Here is a 19,353-nt window from a genome sequence, read left to right as displayed (position 1 = left end):
TGTACTTCTCTGTATTGTATTGAATACTCACCTTGATCAACTTGTGGGAGTGTAGGTTGTGATCAAGTTGAAGATTCAGGCGACCAAAAAGAATCAAGTTGCAGTTAGCCAAATTGTGATCAAGCAAATTTTTACATTCTAAAGAGAATCATGACATCTTAATGACCAAACTGGTAAAAAACCAAGTTGTTCATTCAACAAACTAGTGTGATTTTAAAAAATTGCAAAGTTATTAATCCGTTCTAGTGTTCGTTCGGTTAAGTCTTCATTACAAAAAGTTATACCATATCAAATTATTAACTTGAAATCAAATAATGTCCATTTTTAATCTCATATCACGATATGACATAACAAGTTATATATATATATATATTAAAAAAAATATTCCTAATAAACAAGATATTCTTCTTTTTTAAACAATTCAAAAAAAAAAAATTTATACCTAATTTCACCCTAAACTTAAAAAAAAAAAAAAAAAAAAAAAAAAAAAAAAAAAAAAAAAACTCTTTATAAAGTTTGGGAATGAAAACTGATTTTTATTTTTATATTTTATTATTTATAGTTTAGGGACAAAAATGAAATTAATGCGAACTTTAGGGATGAAAACAATATTTTAGCCTAAAAGTGTAAACTTCTTTTAACATTCTTGCTTAAAGATAGTATAATTCAGCTTAAATTTTTTTACCGTATTTTATAAATATATATATAATAAATTTTTTTAAAAAAAAAAAAGCTAAAATAGTGTTTCATTCCTAAAAGTTTTGCATGAATTTCATTTTTGGACCACAAATTTTTAAAAAGTTCATTTTCATCCTAAAACTATAAATTGAACATGTGCTTTTGTCTTTTAACTTTAACAAATATTTTTTTCATCCCTAAACTATTAAAAATACTTCATTTTTTTGTCCTTATTTTCATCCTTAAACAATTGGGAAAAGGTTCTTTAAAAATTTTAGGAATGAAAATGAACTTTTTAAAATTTTGGAACAAAAAATTAATTTATGTATACTTTAAAGACAAACAATATTTTAGGGGAAAAAAAAGTATATTTTGGAATAAAAGCGTTAATTACTATTTTGGTCTCTAATGTTTGCTCTATGTTGCAATTTTACTTAGAAAGTAATTCAAGAGAAACAAATAAATACATCTACGAATTAACAATTATATCATAACTTCATAAGCATGTGTTATAAAGATCAGCTGCAAGATGTAAGAAATTAAGTTTAAAGCTATATTTTTCTAACCTTCACGTATATTTTTAGTCACATAACTCTTTTTAATGAGAATGTGACTTATTTTAATGAGTTAGAAAAAATAATTCCGAACAAGTTTTTTTAATAGGAAATAATGAACTTTCATTGAAATAACTTAAAAGAAATCGCATCATTTGAGAGAACATATTCTATAAAACATGGACTCTCCTCTTTCCAAGTCTTTGAGCATGTTTTGCTAATAAGTAACCCAGTTGGTTACCGTTCCTTCTTGTATGTGAGACTTAAAAACTATGAAAATCATGAGAAAGGGAAGAAATACCAAAAACAATCGAAGCTATAGAAGATGGAAGAGGAGACATTCATATTCCAACTACTACATTTGAAACTACCAGATAATCTCCAAAGCCCCAAGCGGTTGTGACAAATAGCAGCAATTACCAATCCATGACAACCACAAACGATTGACCCCAATTCCAGCTGATTGTTAAGTGGAGAAAACAACACCATCAATGTTTACTTTGTAAGAGGTGGAATCCAACCATGACTAGCCATGGGTTTTGCTGGACTAGAGCCTTCGTTTTGCATTTGAAAATCACAGATGTTATGCACATCACTACACAATTGTAACCTCAATTTTTGCAGTACTAAAATGTCTTTTTTCGTTCTTGATGATGTGCTAAAATTGTCAGTAAGTTGTAGGCCCCAAGTCAAGATAATGAATACCTGTGGAGTGAAAACACAAGGACCAAACAGAAGGCACCGGTGTGATATTGGCCAAGAAACCTCCGAAGGTCAAGTTAGCGAATGAGAAATCTCTAAGAACTTTATAACGAGAGAGTTAGAGATTTTCTGCATACCTAAGGAAAGAGGAGGTTTGATGCTTATATAGTGGCGAGTAGTGAATGAAGATCCCTCAAAAATAGGGATCTTCCCTTGTAAGGGAGATTTGATTTAGGGTGTCTTTCCATATGGGGAGGATATGTGAGCGTGATAAGGTCTTTGTGCGTGATGTGAAAGATATTTCCATACATGAATATTCGTGAGGACCAAGCAAGGCTACGTGGGACCCATCAACTTCTCCACCCCATAGGTCTTATGGTCACTCGTCGGCTTCAGGTTTTCCTATCAGTTGAGGGAGATGTACCCATCGGCTTCCGTGGTGGCATGGTTTATTGAAAGCACTGTCGGCTAGATGGAGGTACGTTACCTCTATCCTAGTCTTTTTGGGACCTCTATCACCTACTTACAAAACCAACGGTCTCTTAGAGCTCGTTTGCACTAGTTTGCACATCAACTTTTCTTTTGTCAAAAATTCCCCTATTAGTTCTGATTAGTCTAAGCAAAGTTTTTCACTTTGTTAGGAATTTCTGGACTCCAAAGTTTCTTGAGTTGAGGTCTTCATTGTTAGAGGAGCTATTGCCAGACACAATTCTAAAATCCATGGCTAACTTATAGGTGCACTTCTGATCGAAAAAAATATATCATTTGCAATTGAGTTCCATATTAAAGAATCATCAGGAAGCAAATAGCTAAGAGGAAAACCCAATATAGTATCAGTAAAAGAAATTTGCCGAACTAAATCAACTTTCCAAACACCCAAACTACTGTCAATTAAATCACTAACCAAAGCTTGAGATCACCAAGTGTGTTCTGAGGCGAAGTTACCTTAAACGTTGTTGGGGTTGGAAGCCATTTGGTTGACCATATCTAGATTTTATTACCATTCTCTACTCTCCGTCTTACAATATGCTTTGTTTTCATAATCATCCTCCATGTGTGGGATGGCTTTCTCCCAAGAGTTAGAATCCACAAAATTACAATCTATAAAAATTTTGGCTTAAGAACATAGGCAAGGGAATTAGGATTAGATTGGACTATCGGAGTTTCCATCCTTGCTTTGTTAATAAAGCCTAATTAAATTCCTTCAAGAGTTTAAAACCCATTCCACCTTGAGAATTTGAGATTTCAGAATGCCAATTTTTCCTATTAGAGCATTGGCATTTGGGGATGTAAAAAACATTAATTTTACATCCTCAAAACCTACTTTATCTATTTAAACATCCCATTTTGTTTAACTTATCCAACATCTCAGTTTCTATTTTTACATACAACTTATTAAAAATAATATAAACTACACCATAAAATAATATAAAAAACTGATTATCAAAAGAGAGAGAGAGAGTGTGTGAAAGGAAGAGAGAGAGAGAGAGAGAGAGAGAGAGAGAGAGAGTGTGAGAGATTAAAATATATATTTTTTATTTACAACCCCATGAACAGTAAGAGCATTAGCATTGGGGGGTATAAACACCCTCCAGTTGCTATTTTACAACCCAATTCCTTAAAAGCATGCAATATCCTAGTTGCTATACTTAAAATATTATACCAACACAGTAAGGTTGTATATATACAGCCTACTGTAGCCGGTTGCTAAGAATTAGATATAATATTTTATTTTCTATAGTAATTTTCTCTCTCTTCCTTTAATAAAAAATATTCACTCTCCCTCTCTTTCTCTCTCTTTTCTCATTTCTTTGCCTCTTGTTTATATTATATTATTATTATTTGATGGGAGTAGTTTATATTATTTTAATGAGTTGTATGTAAAAATAGAAGCTAAGATGTTGGGTGGGTTGTGTGGTGGGCCTTTTGTGATTTTGGGCTGGACTGCCTCTTGCTGTACTGAGGCCTAAGTGTTCTGGATAAGAGAGTTAGGACCGGTCCAATTGCAATTCACCTTGGTCTGGCCTGTGCACGAGCTATGCCTCGTTTACTGAAACTTTGGTCACATACCCATGGTAGACGAAGCTATTACAAGAGGGTTACCGCAGACACATACAATACGACAATAAAGGCAATATGCTTCCAGTTAAACATAATAAATGAGGAATCCTTAAGCAAAGTAGGAAAAGAACAGTATAAAAGACACGTTATAAGTGAGATTATAAAGGCGAGAAAGGAAATAATCTTGATAAACGGCGAAATCAAAAGGAAAAGGTTAGTTTGCTGCGTTCAATTGGGTTACAGGACTAAGGCCAAGGAGGGGACCACTCCTTCAACGTGGATAACCTCGTCTGCTGCAGAAATTATCCACTTTGAGGGAATAGGCTTGAATGGCTCGTGCCCAAATAAATCTTTTATCCTTAACAGAGACTAGGCTTTTAGAGGGAGAGAAGAGATTAGTTTATTGGTGCATGCCTACTATTTTACACTCTGTTTTTTCCTTCTGATTCTCTATTTCTTCTTTGTTTTTGTTATTTTTGATTCTTTCTCTTTTCTTTTCTTTCTTTCTCAGTGCTTACCCATGTAGTGATGTTATGATTTTCTCTTAGCGGTTACTATTGCCGTTATGATGATACTATGCACGGCAAGGATCTTTTATATATTGCCTACTGTGATTGGCTTTTACCATTTTAGCCCTTAACTACTTTTTTTCTGGTCTGGGTGTCTTTGTCGACCACCACTGGTTTGTTAGCTGTCCAGCCACCACCACTTACTTGTACTGGCTGCGCTACTCCTTATCACCAGACAAAGACAATTATTTTGTTTGCTTGCTCACCATGACATTCTTATCTACCATAGCGTGGGTGTTCTCTCTCTATCCCTTATGGCATGCATCTAGTAGTTCCAACTCATCCTTACTTCTTTTGAGTGGTAAGTCATCACAGCAAGACATTACTCTCAAAAGAATCTGAGCAGGAACCCCATAATAGGTTTTACCTTCTCCCCACCGCTAGACTATACCCCTTTTTACCTCTGACCCATAACTTACCACTCTTGTATTGGCTGGGTACATGTTGGTGGTGTCTGGGCCTTGCGCATGCTCCAGTTCTGTGTATGTCCAAAGCTTGTCTACTGCTCATGCATTTGACGTGGTTTGGAGGCTCATTTATGCATTTTGCCGCTCATCCTTGACCTCTTATGGCATGGACTGTTTTCTGATTTCTCATTCCTTACAGCTTGCTTCTCTCAAGGGCTGGGCCTTTTTTAATTGTGGGTTTTTCTTTCTTCAGCCTACTCTTTTGCTCCTTCCTTATTCTTGTTACCATTCTTGCCATGCTACTCTGCTATTCCTGCTGTGGTGTTATTTGACCCCAACTTGCCAGGCCTTTTTTAGGCCTGCTGCATATTTCTTTCTCAATTGGCTATAATGACCCAGTATGGTCATTGGATTCATACTCATGCTACTTTGGGCTTTCTTGACCCATTACATTGCTTGTGGGCTCCTTTGTCCCATTTCTTTTCTCTTGGGCATCCTTGACCCATTTTCCAATTCTGCACTCTCATGGGTTTTTACTAACTCATTTGGGCTTCCCAGGCCCAGTTACCTTATCCTTCATCCATGGGTTTCATGGGCTTTCCATCAACCTCTTACTTTTTTACTTCATTACTTCGAGCTTGCTATGACCCATTATTACTTTTCTACATCACATAATGCCCATGAGTTTACTACCTCTCTCTCCGGGCTCCATTAGGCCTATTTGCTTTCCTCAAGGCCCATTTATTAACTTTATAGGCTTATAATTCATTATTCTTGCCATTCGGGTTTAATGATTTTGCTATCAATCCACTAACTCTTCTCTGCCCATGTTGTTGGGCTTCTTCCTACTACTGGGCTTCCTACATCACACTTTTTTTTTTCTTTCTCTCACCATTCGTTTGTGCCTTTCTCTTTCTCTGTTCGTAATTTTGGGTAGCCGATCTAGTGGTGGTCATGGTTGGGGACGTAGGACATGAGCCAAATTTGATCAGAGCCATGGTTGGTTTGGGTATTGTGAATTTTTTGTGGGTTTGAGTTTTCGTTTTGTGAATTTTCAGTGGGTTTAAGTATTGTGAATTTTTCGAGTTTGTTGTTGTTCATGGTGATAGAGGTATGTTTTTAGTTTTGATTTGCTGTGTGGATGTTTGGTTTTGTTGTTGGGTTTTTGTGGTTGGAAGTGGGAGAGAAGAAGATGATCAATTGGGTTTTTTTGATTTCCTCTTCTTTTGTGGAACTCAAGTTTTCTAGACTCGAGTTTCACGTAGATTTTTTTTCCACCTTAACTTTGCTACCTTATGAAACACGAGTTCAACAGACTTAAGATGTTAGTTTCCTAAATAGTTTGAAAATCATGCTAACTAATGAATATGTTAATAGTTTTTGCTAGTTAAATTGTAAATAAATCCACCAAGTTTTGTCCAAAACAAAATAGGTGCAAATTTCACAATCTAAGTTGGACTAATATTGATTCTCAAAAAAAAAAGTTTGACTAAAATTCATTTTAGTTTTTAAAATTTATTTTCGTTTAATTGAGTCATCTAAGTTTCAAATTTATTTAATTTAGGCATTTCGTTTAATTCTTTTAAAAAAAAATTTGCCTTTATTTATGCAATTAACTAATAAAAACGATTTTTTGAAAACAAATTTCACATAAATATTTTCATGTGAGAAAAATATTCTTTTAACAAAATTAATAAAAACCTGAATTTAATATTAATTTACTCGAAGATATTAAATGCAAGCTAACCTTGTACCTGAATTTAATATTAGAGGATGCAAGCTAACCAAAATATTGAATAGAAGTTTCTCCAAAAAAAAAAAAAATAGTGAATAGAAACCTGAAGTTTGTTCCTCTTGAGTCCAACCCAATATTGCTGCGATGATTCTGATGTGAGTCGGTCATCATTCATTCATGAGCGATTTCATCCTTTCTTCTTCAAGAAAGAGGACACCCCTGAATCTGATATATTAATCTCTCTGTCTGTCTGTGTGGTTTCAAATCAAAACCCTAACCCTAGCTCCCCAAAATCTCAATCCAATCCAATGAACCCTAATTCGTTACTGACCACACTTGAAAACCTCATCCACTTCTCCCAACAAACCCTCCATCACTCCCTTTCCCTTTCCATTTCCACCACTCTCCATTCTGAAAACCAAAACCTAATCCAATGCCCATTCAATCCCCACCATCTCATCCCCCCTTCCGCCCTCTTCCGCCACTCCCTTCACTGCCACTGCTCTTCTTCTTCTTCTTCCAATTTTTTCTATCACGATTGCCCCGCCGTCGTTCACTTCTCCACTCTACAAACCCCAACCCCAACCCCAACCGCTACTCCTACTCCTCTTCCCCCCTTTTTATCCCTTCACTCTCCCAACAATCCTTCTCCTTTCGATTTCGATTTCTCAATTCTCCCCTCCGACTTGCTCTCTATTAGATCCGAAACCGACGCCTGGACTGATTACCCCACCGCCTACTCCCACGCCATTCTCCGTTCCCTTTCCCTTTCCCTTTCCCTTTCCGGGCTGATCGGAAATTGGGTGCTCATGAGTTCCCCGCGATACGGCAGCATTGTCATTGATGTGGCAATGAGGGATCATATATTGTTGCTTTTCAGGCTCTGCCTCAACACTATTGTCACGGAAGCTCTACATAATTATTCTCAACAACAACAACAACAATCGAATGAGCAGAGTGTAATGAGTTTTTTCAAGTGTCCCGTTTTGGTACAGGCGTTGATGTGGTTAGCCTCTCAGCTTTCCATTCTCTATGGTGAAATGAATGGGAAGCTATTTGCTATTCACATGCTTAAGCAATGTGTATTGGAGGCAGCGCAATTGGGATTGTTTATCACCACCCAGACCCAGACCCAGTCCCATGCTGATGCTGATGCTGGCCGTGGAGATGAGGTCATTTCTGTGTCACAAGTCCAAGCAGCGGTTACTGCATTGAAAGAAAGAGCTTTGCTTCAACAAAACTTTAATGGGTTTCATGTTTCTCAACCGCTTACCAAGTATCAGCTGTATGTTACTATTCCCTGTTTTCTTTCTCTACTATGCTTGCTAACCTATTTACATTTGGCTAAACTTGTTCTCATTTTCATTTGCCGTGTTATAATGGTCTCATTCATGACACAAGAACCAAGGTTGTAGGCCACTAGCAGTGAAGTTTGTATTTGCTTTCTTTTTGGTGTTTGGATTCCAGAATTCTAATTTCAGTTTCAAAGTCTATCTTGATCCGTTGTGCCTTTTCTTGTCTCTGTTATATATATGTTGCTCCTGTTTAGTAAGAAGTTGGCCATTGAAAGAACTGAAAAGAATTATAGAAAGGTAGAAACTAATGACTAAGTGTTGCACATGAGATGCGTATGGAGAAGGATTATTATTATTATTATTATTTTCAAATCAGATATAATAACAGATCCCTGGTGGCTTATGTAATAGAATGGATGTTTTGACATTAGAGTCGTGTCTATGTTGCATATTTGTACTTCATGGAGACTTCTAATATGTATCTGATACTGCTGAAAATGAATCCTGAAAATGAAAGCTTTGATCTTAGTAGTTGTATCTGATACACTATTTCTTTTGGACATACGTTTAATGTCCCTTGACAATATGTATTATCCTTCCTGCTTTTTGAATAGATGGTTGACAAATATATCTATAGAAAGGAAAATCCGTAATTAAAAACATAGGAAGGTTATAGTACATATATTTTTATGCAAATGAGATATATACATGATGTAGTCCTAAAGAATTACAAAGAATAATAGTTACATGCCTAAAAGGAGAGAATCAAATCAATCAATGAAATCTACCATACAATGATTGTTTCTAGAACCTAGAATATGGGACTATTCAAACAATTATCTTATGAAAAGATGACTTTAGTTAAACAATCGAGGCTCGACATCTTCAACTCTACAATGGTTCCTCTCTCTTTAGTGTCCATAGCAGACATAAAAAGGGCTAGATTTCAAACAAGGGATGAATGTTTCCCAAACTAGTTCTTCCATCCATGTAATAGATCACCAACACTCTTGGGAAATACGTTATGAAGCCCAATTATTTAGAAGATAAAAGACCACAACACAGGTAACAACAAACGATCCATAGTCTCACCACAAGGCCCGCACATGCAACACCATTCTCGTATATTAATTCCTTTCTTCAAGAGACTATCACATTTTAGAATCTTCCTCCGTGTTGTTGTTCATACAAAGAATGATCCATGAACCTAAATTTCACTTGGTTATATGGGCTACTGTTTGTACTACTTTTTTTTTGGGTGGCTTGGGGATAAGGAAAGTTAGACTTTTTAATGAAGCTTTGCTTGGGAAGTGGCTATGGAGATTTGTGTTTGAAAGGGATGCCCTTTGGAGGCAAGTGATAGAGGTGAAATATGGTGTGTATGGGGTGGTTGGTGTACCGGTCCAGTTTTTGGTCCATATGATATTGGTTTGTGGAAAAATATTAGTCGAGGATGGCCTTTTTCTCGTTATATTTTGTATGATATTGGTGATGGGTCGAGGGTGAAGTTTTGGCAAGACTGTTGGTGTGGGGAGACACCTCTTGCTGTCTACTTTCCTGAATTATTTAGATTTTGCCGAGATAAGGAGGCAAGTGTGGCTGAGCTTATGAAGTTCACTAATGGGGTCTTTTTTTGGGTGTAAGTTTCTTTAGGGGTTTTCATGTTTGGGAATTGGAGGCTGTGTCGAGTTTCATGGATACTATGTATGGCTCTTCATTAAAGGGTTTTGGGGAGGATAAAATGAGTTGGAAACCAGATAGAAATAAGGGATTCATGGTTAAAGATTATTACATTCTTCTAGTGGGCTCTAATGATTGTTGTTTCCCTTTGAAAAGTATTTGGAAGCAGAAGATCCCTTCTCAAGTGGCTTTCTTTGTTTGGATCGCTGCTTTGGGGAAATGCTTGACAATTGACAGTTTACAAAAAGGTAGGTTTGGATATTGGATTGGTGTTGTATGTGCAAGTGTAATGGTGAATCGGTTGACCATCTTTTCCTTCATTGTCTAGTTGCTATGGATTTGTGGTCAATGGTTTTGGGTTTATTTGGAGTAAGTTGGGTTATGCCTAAGTCATTTGTGGGGCTCCTTGCTTGCTGGCAAGGCTGGTTTGGTCGTCATCGAAATGGTCATATATGGATAATTGTTCCCCATTGTTTAATGTGGTGTCTTTGGGGGGAAAGAAACAGTAGATGTTTTGAAGATTCTGAGAGATCTATTCTTGACCTCAAGTTATTTTTCTTTAGAACTTTTTTGGATCGGTTGTCTGCCTTTTGAAACTAATCACTCTCTTCTATCTTTGATTTTATTGAATCTTGTAAGATCTGTATTTGACCCTTGTACACTCCTTGTGTACTAAGGTGTCCCTTTTTGATGTCAATAAATCTTAGTACATATCAAAATTTTTATTTATTTATTTAAGTAGAGATAGTAGATAGATGTGTATGTTGTGACATCCATATGATATACTTGTAAATAGGCTAGTAGAGTTTGTTGTGGACCTTGTGGTCTTATCTATGATTTTTTTATCATCTACATAGTGTTGGTCAGATACGACTGGTTTTGGGGTTTAGGCTACCTGCCAACCACCTCTCCTAGACCAAGTGGGAGCTTTTTGCACCGGGCATGGCCTCTATGTAGTGTTGAATAGGTTGTCTTCATTTCCATCTCATGTTCCAACTTATTGGAATCATTCTTTTAGATCTTCTCCTATTTTTATGTGATGTAGTTTTATCTTGACAGACATACCAGTTTTCATTTTTAAAAATAAATGCTGAGGTCTGTTTCTTTCTATTTTTAGGGTGGCTGAGCATGATTATCTGTCACAGAGAGCATATGAAGAGCGGAAAAGACGTCCAAACTATAGGCCTATACTTGAGCATGACGGACTTAGGCAACAGTCCTTTAGACAGGTATTCATTGCTTTGTATATCTCAGCAGGAAGTTAAATCTTACCAATGAGCTCTAGCTCAACGGACACCTCCTCCCCTTGCAAGTGCTTGCTGGAGGGTGGTGAAGTATGGGTTCAAGACCCATTGGGTGCATGTGTGACTTTGTTCCTGTTTGGTATTAGCTTATTTTTCAACCTTTTGAAACTGGGTTTTATTTATTTACTTTCTTCTTCATTGTATCCAGAAAAAAGTGAAGTTTAAAATAGTTGTATTTTGGAAAAGTGCAGCTTGAAACCACTTTACTAAATGGGCGCCATGACAATTGTGTCTTGGGAAATTCAACCAAATTATGTTTGGTTCATACTAGTTTTTAGCTTTTTCAGAACTTTGATGGAATTTGTCATTTGCAGAAAATTAAATCACTCCTCATTTTTTAGGAATAACCTTTTTGTTGTTGTGGGGTTTACTCCACTAAAGTATGAATATGGATAGTAGCTTGTAGTGGTGAGGTACTGCTTTTAGAAACATGAACATCTCTGACTTAACCTACCTATCTAAAAAGTTTGACTTGACCCATTGTAACATTCATATTAGAGGCTCATGTCACTTAAATGACATGGCTGTAAAGAGTCATAAAAGTTGTTGGTCACTTGGCAGATTTACGAAAAGTCTTCCTTAGGCTTGGCAACACAACTTAAAGATAAAACTTCTGAAACACTTCTTTTGAGACATGTCACTCAAGATCGTTGTAGTTAGGCCTAAAGAAATAGAGTTTTTAAAGTAGGCAGAGTGGTAACTATGTCACACATCTGCTTTATGGTCATTTGGCATGAGAGAGATAATCAGAAGTTCAATGGGATGGAGATCACTACAACATCCTGAAGTCTTCATTTTACAGTTGTTTGATTGGATGATTACTAAGTTTAGTCTTCTTTCTTGGATTTCTTGATTTGCATTTCCTCTCTTGCCAGCAATTTTGGTTATAACAGGCAGATTAACTAAAATCTTAACCTCTATTTATTTGGTGGGTAACTTAACTTTTAAATCTCATAGCTTCAAAATCTTGTGTATACATCAGGAAACAAACAAGACTAAGACTAGAGAGGAGTTACTGGCTGAAGAAAGGGATTACAAACGCAGAAGAATGTCATATCGTGGAAAAAAGGGGAAGAAAACAGCTGTACAGGTAAAAAGCAGGTGTTAGTACTAGAAATTTCTTTTGTTGCAAGTGTATTGTCTTATTTAATATGGTCAGAAAATTATACATTATTACACTTGATGTTGATAACGTCGCTGCTATTTGGTGTTGGAGTAATATGGATGGTTTACAGGCTGATAAAACATCAATAAGACAATATTAACATGTCATTTGAATGTCAAAAGTGTGATTGAGTTTTGGTTATAAAGTGACAAAATGTTAATAATTATTCCTATATGAAGTCAATGAAGTGGGCAACGAGCTTTAGCTCAAATGACACTTCCTCCGTCCACAACACAATAATGGGTGGAGAATGTAGTAGTTGATGAAGTGAAATAGGGAGGCGACAAAGAGTATGATTTTGGATAGGATAGAATTGCAGAAAACAATACTTGTGGTTAATCCCAATTAGATGATAAGGATCCATAAATCTGATCATAATTAAATTGAAATTAAGGTGGTGCAACACAAAATTCTTAATGGAAGTTTTTTTTTTTTTTTTTTTGATAGGTAAACAGAAATCTATTATAAAAAAAAATGGAAGTTTTGACTAAACAAAAAGTACAAAAAAGATAAATTGAGGAATTAATTTTGAGGATTGCTTGGAGTTGGCACTAAGTGGTGGAAAGAAAGATAAAACCTAAGGGTTCGTTTGGTTGGAGGGGTGGAAAAGTGGGATGATAGAAAATGGTGGGAGGATGAAAAAGTAGGAGGATAGAAAAAATTTTAATTTCCCTCATTTTTGTTTGGTTGGGAGTGAAAAAGTGGAAGGATGGAAAAAGTGAGTGTGTATAAATTTACGCATATACTCTTGGTTAAAAATGATGCCCAATTAAAACCAAAAAAAAAAAAAATCAATAACCTAAATATATTAAAAAATAAAAATCATGTCTAGGAAAAAAAAAATCACATCTAAACAAAAAAGAAAAAGAAAAAGAAAAGAACATAAAGCAAAAGAAAAAAAAGAAAAAAGAATATGAGCACTAGATGTGTTGGAAGCCTGCCCAGTAAATCAAAAAAAAAAAAAAAAAGAGGGGAGAAGAGGCAACGTCTAGGAGGAAAGAAAAAAAAAATGAAGAAGAGTAACGTGGACAAGCCTATGTGCAACTGCACTTGGGCATTTTTGTCCAAAAATGATGTCCAAATTTTCCCTTCAGTTTTCTCTTCATTTTGGAGAGAACTTTTTGGTGGGCTCGGAGAGACAACACCTGGGTTCCACCATTTATTTCCCTTCCTCCCCACCTAACCAAACACACTCCAAAAAGTTTTCCTTCCTATTTTCTCTCCAAAGTTTTCCATCTACCCTATTTCACTTCCAAACAAAAACACCCTAAGAGTTGGCACTTAGAGTTGCCTAGAGTTAGCACCAATCCATTGGAAGAAAATTTCAACAATAATTTTATTTATCCAGCAAAATGTACCAATACTGAATTTTGGCCTTATATAGGGTTCCCAAGTTACACCAAGGAAAGAAAATATATAAGTTCATAACCAAGTAAGGAAAGGAAATAACTTGTAATAATTAAATTAAATGTGGGAATGAAATTAAATAACATTAAGTCCAAAAATTCAAATAAATTGAAATCCAAAAAAGTCTGACCATCCATCAGCATCAATCAATATTGATTGGGTCCTCTAGGTAGTGGTCCTCCATCGCTCTGTCATGTGATCTGGGGCTTGCATCTGGTGTCCACTGCGTAAGGGTTGGTTCAGTGGAGTTGAGTATATGAAGTAGTGGAGTTCGATTATAGTGTTTCAACTTTCAATTATGTATTTTCCTGTTTTGCATTGTATATGATTTTTTTTTTTTTTTTTTCTATAACTGTGTTATAAGATAAAAAATTATTGAATGCATTATACATAAGAGAGTAACAAGTCATTCAATCATCTGCTAAATTAGCCATTGAAATTATTAAGCATTTTAGGAATCTATTATTAGATGCAAGCTTAAATCTCTAGAGGTCATTCATCACATAGGCCATGTGTGTAAGCACCTTGTAAATGACAAAAATCTACAAGTTATGTTGAAAGTCTGGAGAATAAATATAACCTTTTTTATCTTTTCTATAATTTTGAGCCTACGGATTTATCATTTTTTTTTCTCATATTCCCAAATTTCACACAATTCTTCACCGTTTGGTATATTTGGGTATCATAGAGGAGAAAGAAGGGGACCAAGTGATAACTGGATCTAAGAGAGTGAAGTTGCATGTATGTTACTTATAGAGGTTATGTGGCTTTGCAGTTGCTGAGGAAGGCAATTGCTGTTGCCTTAAGTGGAGAGAAAAGAGGGTGAAGAATGAGCTGTGATGGGAAATATGACTAGGTAATGACAATGCTTCAAACCTGAAAACTGTTAAATTTCCCATCTGCTAGCAGCAGCAGCAACTTCTTCTTATTCTGCTTCGTTTGAACAAAATGAGGTGAAGGGGCATTGAAGATGTCATCCCCCAATTGATTTTTGGATGTTTATCGTAAACTCTATCTTTCAAAAATAAATAAAATGAAAGACATGTAGTCTTGTAATTTCCATGATGAACATGACTTATAATTAATTTGGTGACTTGTTGTTAAGGCTCAATGTGATGGTCTTTCCCATAATGATATCTCCTTATAACTGTGTCCTTAATCGACTATCATTGTTTATTTCTTGTGACGAAAACTACTAAGTATTGCTTTATAGTATTCTAGTTATGATCATAGGCTTGTTTTGGAAGGGATCAGCTCTTTCTCCTGTATCTACTTGTGTTTATGCACGCACTTTGCTCTACTGACTCAACCTTTGACCAAGTGTGCCATATTTTTCCCGAAATGTTTATTATTCCTTTGTTGTTTGCATAGAACAATATGATGTGGAAGATTGTGCCTAAGAAAGAAGTTTGTTTCCTTTTGTGGTTCATACTTTCCATGAAGAACATGTGTAATCTTGAAAGTCTGAAAATAGGTCCTTCAGTTATTGAAGACTGTGGACCATTTGTTGACTGTTACTGCATTGTTCTGGTTGACATCTGTGAACACTTTGGTGAAAAAGCTAAACTGAGGTGTCGCCAATTTTGACAAGATCATTGTACAATTGCATTAGTTATATGTTGTTTACAATTGCAGCTCAGTTTTACACCTAATTGATTTCTTCCCTCATTAATGCCTTTATTTTTATGTGCTTTTCAAAGGTTACAAGGGATATAATAGACGAATACATGGAGGAAATTAAGAAAGCTGGAGGAATTGGGTGTTTGGTGAAGGGAACTGAAGATCAAGGAATGTTTCCATCTGAATCATTTTCTGCTCATGACAGCACCATCACTGTTGATGAGCCAAGAAAAAGTGATTATGCAGCACCCAGAGGTAGCCAATATAATTATAGGGCACACTCAAACTCTGAGTATGGTAAGAGATCTAATAGTTTGAAAGATGCTTCTCTTAACGAGCACCATGAATATGTAAATCAGGGATTTTCCAATTGGAACAAGCGTGATAGGGAAATTTTTTCAAGAAGCCCCAGCAGAAATGATAGCACCATCACTGTTGATGAGCCAAGAAAAAGTGATTATGCGGCAGCCAGAGGTAGCCAATATAATGATAGGACACAGTCACACTCTGATTGTGGTAAGAGATCTAAAAGTTTGAAAGATGCTTCTCTTAATGAGCACCATGATTATGTGGATCAGAGACGTTCCAATCGGGACAAACATGATAGTGAAATTTATTCAAGAAGCCCCAGCAGAAATGATAGTCATCGTCGGTCACATGTGCGAAGTAGTCATCGAAGAGAGCGAGATGATCTGGAGGTGTCCAATACCAGGCACCATGAGATTAAGCAGCCATCTTCTGGCATGTTAAAATATCATTATGGTAGATCATCTTCTTCTAGGTCAAATTCTGTGAATGATTCAGTTGCAAAACAAGACGAACAGAAATCAAACGTTGAGGATAGAAGGGGAAGAAAAACATATGACAATCATAGTTCAGACTTTCTGGTACAAAATGCTTTTGAGGATCGATACATTCCTTCAGAATCTCGTGATATGTATGAAGATGATCTCTCCACTGGCAGCAAGCATCAGACCAGATAAATTGTGTTACAGAATTGCTTGACCAAACTAGCATCTACTCTTTCAATAAGGAACTTTCCTGGCTACCATGATAAATCTGAGTAGCTTCATCTTTTGAAGTGAGTAATTCTAGTTTTTTCTAATTTCTATTTTAAGCATGATTTTATCTTTGTTTGAATGTGTAGTTAGCTTTTGACATTGTTTATTCGCATAACTTTGCAGTACAAAGTCATCAGGCTTCAGCAATTCTATCTACACTTGTATCCTCCTTTGTATCCTTGAACTGTTTTCTTATATGTTTTCTGTTAAGCTCAGTGTGATTTCTCCAAACTCATCTAGATCCTTGACACCATTTGTTTTGGCATAAAATATTTTCCAGAAGTTGTTTTGTAATAATTGGTGCAACTGAAAATGTTTGTCAACAGAATGTTTTCATGATCAATGGAATATTACAGAAAAGGAGCTGAAAATTGCTTATGCAGTGTGAAATCATAAACAATTCCTTGACCAAGCCTTTGATGTCCCCACTCTCCACCTCCCTAACTCTCCCCACTCCTCTGTGTTACCTCAATCACCTCCTTGCTCCCTTCCCAACTTCTCTGTGTCATTAACCACATCCTCCCTCCCTCCTGGCCTCCTCCTTGCTCCTTTGTTTCTGCTACCACCACCACCTCCTCCACACACACACATCCCCAAAAAAACCATATTCCTCCTTGCTGTTGCCAGCACCTCCCTTCTATCCCCTGCGCCCCCATGATGACCACCTCTTTCTCTCCCCCTCCCACTGTCACTGCTGCCACCATAACCACCACTGCCTATTGACTTCAGTGACTTTTTGCTGGTTTTGACAATTGATATTTTTGGGGCACCAAACACTGGAGAAGTAGTTCAGACTCAACCAAGCAGTAGGCAACAAATTATTTTCTTTGAAAATATTTTCTACTGAAGATATTTTTTCCTGGAAAATGTTTTTTTTTATAAAACAAATGGAGCTTTTGATTGCCATAAATTGCATCATGATATGACTCTTAGAGCGTGTTTGGTTTAGCTTATTATTTGGCTTATGTGCATCTTTTAAAGCCTCATTGTTTATAAATACAACTATTTTTATCCAGCCTATTTTTTAAGCAACTGCATTCTTGCCACCTGTATTAACATCTGTGCAATCTTTCTTTTTAGATTTAAATGAAAATCCTTTTGTTCCACTTTGTGGACCTAGGTCTGACTTCTTGAAGTTGTGCGGGCATGTGTGTGTGTGTGTGTGTGTGTTTTTTTTTTTTTTTAATTTTATTATTATTATTATTATTTTTTAGAATTAGGTCGGACTTCTTGAAGTTCAGAGAGGATTGAAATAAATAGGGGCAGAATTACATAATTTTTCATTGGGATATAGAGGCTTTTAATAATTAGGAGAATTCTAGTCTGAAAAAAAGAGGAAGATATTTTACTCTTTTATAATGTACTATTTTACTCTTTTATAATCTGTATTTTACAAACATACGTGTGTGTGTTGGGGGGTGGGGGGGGGGGGGGGGGGATATTTCAACTGACAGATGAGTGCATCATCATGCACATGTTACTTTTTTTTTTTCTGTTACTTTGGCGTAGGCAGTCATTTGAATTCAAGCTCTTATCCTTAGTACTACTTTGTTAGGTTCTGTCATAAGTGTCATTGATTTTGTCTGACATAAATCAATGGCAGTATCATAAGATATAAGTTATATGACTTTTAATATAATTGTCAATTTTTATCAACAAAAGACCATCTTATTGATACGGCATTGCTCTAGTACACAGGATGTATCCTATATATAGGTCATACATAGTACAAAAAACTCCCATTTTTGCAAGGTATTGGAGAGGTTACTGGTAAGCAGCCTTATGCCCCCCTCCCCTTATTTTATTTTTTTGGGAGAGGTATCCTAGATCAATGTAATTATCAATATAGCTTAGGCTAATCTATATTGTGGTAGCCAATAAAAAATAGGAAAAATTATTCTAGTAGGGAATGAGCATTTTTATTAGGCTTGGATATCATACAGAATTGATTGGTTATTCCAAAATTATGTAATCTTGTCCAGGGTCAACCCTAAAATGGTTTTGGTATAGACAAGGCTTTTGACTGTTATTGGGTTTTGGACTGGAAAACAGACTGCTGTTTGTATATATGCAGAGAGCAATATCTATTGCACAAGTGTGTGTTCCTTTACCCACAGAATTTTAAATATTGTTCGTTGTTCTCTTTAAGTTGTCTGAAGGCAAATTATGAGCTACACAATGGGGTAGCAGCCCCTCCCCCATGTGCATAAATCCTTCCTACCTTGATGGAGGCATGATTTGGTCTATAATGTTGAAAATAGGACCCACTAAACATTACCAGTGATTAGCTTACACCTTCCAATAATATTTTATGATTGATTAAACTTCTATAATTACATATTTGAAGCCAAGAAAATAGCATTTCACATATAAGCTAGTACCACTATTGAAGCAGTTATCCTCCACATTGTAACAAAATTTTATGTTACAGTTCTGTTTTTTGCCATAATATAAACAGTTAGTTTTCTTTTTCTTACAATAATATGTACTGCTAGTGATCTCTGGTATATGTTGTTTTGCTCTGTTCTTTAGACCAAACTAATGTACATAATATTCACTGATGGCCACTGGGTCCTCAAGAAGACAAAAATGGTAGAACCAAGGGCCAAATAGTAACTGTGGTATTGCAATGGATTTCCCTAGTGAGCATCCTTGAAAGAGAAAGCTGAGATCTATTAGACATTTCTTGTGCTTAATTGAGTTGATAAGTTCAGGGCTTTCTGTCTTCATGTTATGTTACATGCCTGTTTTAATTTTCTCATAGCTAACCTTATTTCTTATAGATTTCGAAAATATCCACAACTTTTGCTGGAGATTCTAAGAAGTTTGTTAGGATGCATGAATGTGGGGGTGTCAGCTCCTACAACAGAAACAATGTGGTTAATGGGAAGTCTGGACACCACGTGTATTGAAGATTGCTAACGAGTGAATGAAAACTGCAATTTCAACTTCCTCGTTTTTCTGGTAAAACATTGATGGCATGTTTCAGCTTCTCCATTGAATTTACACATTTTTGTGTACCACGTGAGTAGATATTTTGTATTGACTGTTCTTTTATTTTTATTTTTTATTGTGATTTAATGATCAAAGATATGCTTATATATGTCTGTTATAT

The 19,353-nt window shown here is 35.9% G+C and overlaps 1 protein-coding gene across 3 annotated transcripts; it reads left to right on the top strand.

The window, feature by feature from the left end:
• The first annotated feature begins 6,754 nt into the window (after positions 1-6,754).
• Positions 6,755-19,341, top strand: LOC126692739 (U11/U12 small nuclear ribonucleoprotein 48 kDa protein). 3 transcript variants are annotated; one of them, XM_050388455.1, is made up of 6 exons: positions 6,755-7,991; positions 10,799-10,910; positions 11,968-12,075; positions 15,258-16,258; positions 16,362-17,044; positions 19,022-19,341. In XM_050388455.1, exons 1-4 carry the CDS (start codon positions 7,015-7,017, stop codon positions 16,158-16,160), a joined length of 2,100 nt encoding a protein of 699 aa, XP_050244412.1. In that variant the 5' UTR covers positions 6,755-7,014; the 3' UTR covers positions 16,161-16,258; positions 16,362-17,044; positions 19,022-19,341. The 3 variants fall into 3 exon arrangements, with proteins under 3 accessions (XP_050244412.1, XP_050244413.1, XP_050244411.1); XM_050388456.1 differs by lacking the exon at positions 16,362-17,044; XM_050388454.1 differs by having other exon boundaries at positions 16,362-19,341.
• Positions 19,342-19,353: the final 12 nt, after the last annotated feature.

This window comes from Quercus robur, chromosome 7 (assembly GCF_932294415.1).
Source record: "Quercus robur chromosome 7, dhQueRobu3.1, whole genome shotgun sequence".
In the NCBI taxonomy this organism is placed as follows: domain Eukaryota; kingdom Viridiplantae; phylum Streptophyta; class Magnoliopsida; order Fagales; family Fagaceae; genus Quercus; species Quercus robur.
The sequence above is the reverse complement of the archived record's forward strand: the minus strand, read 5'-3'. Positions and strand labels throughout refer to the sequence as shown.

What these genes read in the sequence shown, in the direction of transcription:
- LOC126692739 (XM_050388456.1), top strand. Translation starts at nt 7,015, where the DNA reads ATGAACCCTAATTCGTTACTGACCACACTTGAAAACCTCATCCACTTC. An exon ending in CCGCTTACCAAGTATCAGCT is followed by an intron (nt 7,992 to 10,798) that starts GTATGTTACTAT and finishes TTCTATTTTTAG; the next exon opens with GGTGGCTGAGCATGATTATC. An exon ending in GGAAGAAAACAGCTGTACAG is followed by an intron (nt 12,076 to 15,257) that starts GTAAAAAGCAGG and finishes TGCTTTTCAAAG; the next exon opens with GTTACAAGGGATATAATAGA.